This window comes from Calidris pugnax, unplaced genomic scaffold (assembly GCF_001431845.1).
Source record: "Calidris pugnax isolate Ruff unplaced genomic scaffold, ASM143184v1 scaffold339, whole genome shotgun sequence".
NCBI lineage: Eukaryota > Metazoa > Chordata > Aves > Charadriiformes > Scolopacidae > Calidris > Calidris pugnax.
The window spans coordinates 9,879-11,047 of NW_015091048.1; the positions used below are offsets into that span (position 1 = coordinate 9,879).

A 1,169-nucleotide genomic window follows, 5' to 3' on the forward strand; every position below is an offset into this window, starting at 1 on the left:
CACCCACCCACCCAGGGGGTGCCAAGGTGTGGGGCAGCACCCATGGGTGCGGGGTGGGGTGAACAGTCAAGGTGCCACCTCCGGAGGGTGCCAGGAGGGTCTGTGGGGCGCTGTGGGGATCAGTGGGGTGCTATGGGGCTGCTATGGGGCGCTATAGGGCACAGCGGGGTGCTATGGGGATCAGTGGGACGCTATGGGGCACAGCAGGTTGCTATGGGGCACAATGGGGTGCAGTGGGGCACTATGGGGCACAATGGGGTGCTATGGGGTGCAGCGGGGTGCTATGGGGCACTATGGGGTGCAGCGGGGTGCTATGGGGATCAGTGCGGCACTATGGGGCTGCTATGGGGCGCTGTGGGGCACAGTGGGGTGCAGTGGGGCACTATGGGTTTCTATGGGGATCGGTGGGGTGCTGTGGGGCACAGCAGGGTGCTATTGGTCGCTATGGGGCACAATGGGGCGCTATGGGTTGCTATGGGGCACAGCGGAGTGCTATGGGGCACAATGGGGCGCTATGGGTTGCTGCGGGGATCAGTGGGGCACTATGGGTTGCTATGGGGCACAGCGGGTGCTATGGGGCACAATGGGGCGCAGCGAAGTGCTATGGGGAGCAACGAGGCGCTATGGGGCACAGCGGAGTGCTACGGGGCACTATGGGGCACAGTAAGGTGCTATGGGGTGCTACGGGTTGCGATGGTGCGCTATGGGGCACAGTGGGGAGCTGTGGGGCACAGTGGGGAGCTATGGGGTGCTGTGGGGCACAGCGGGGTGCTATGGGGTGCCATGGGGCACAGCGGGTTGGGTCTCTATGGGTTCCTATGGCTTCCTATGGGTCTCTATGGGTAGCTGTGGGTTCCCATGGTCCCTATCACTTCCTATGGGTTCTTGTGGGTCCCTATGGGTCCCTGTGGCTTCCTATGGGTCTCTATGGGTAGCTGTGGGTTCCCATGGTCCCTATCACTTCCTATGGGTTCTTGTGGGTCCCTATGGGTCCCTGTGGCTTCCTATGGGTCTCTATGGGTCCCTATGGCTCTCTATGGGTTCCTATGGGTCACTGTGGGTTCCTATGGGTCTCTATGCATCCCTATGGGTCGCTGTGGGTTCCCATGGGTCCCTATGGGTTGCTGTGGGTCTCTATGGGTCCCTATGGGTCACTGTGGGTCCCTATG

The 1,169-nt window shown here is 61.9% G+C and overlaps 1 protein-coding gene across 1 annotated transcript in view; it reads right to left on the reverse strand.

The window, feature by feature from the left end:
• The window catches only part of LOC106896528 (filamin-C-like), a 5,469-nt gene extending 5,425 nt beyond the window's left edge, over window positions 1–44 (reverse strand). Inside the window, exon 1 of the mRNA XM_014956606.1 lies at window positions 12–44. Within this exon, the coding sequence (XP_014812092.1) occupies window positions 12–44 (33 nt within the window). The remainder of the gene's footprint in view (window positions 1–11) is intronic.
• Between the last annotated feature and the right edge of the window lie 1,125 nt (window positions 45–1,169).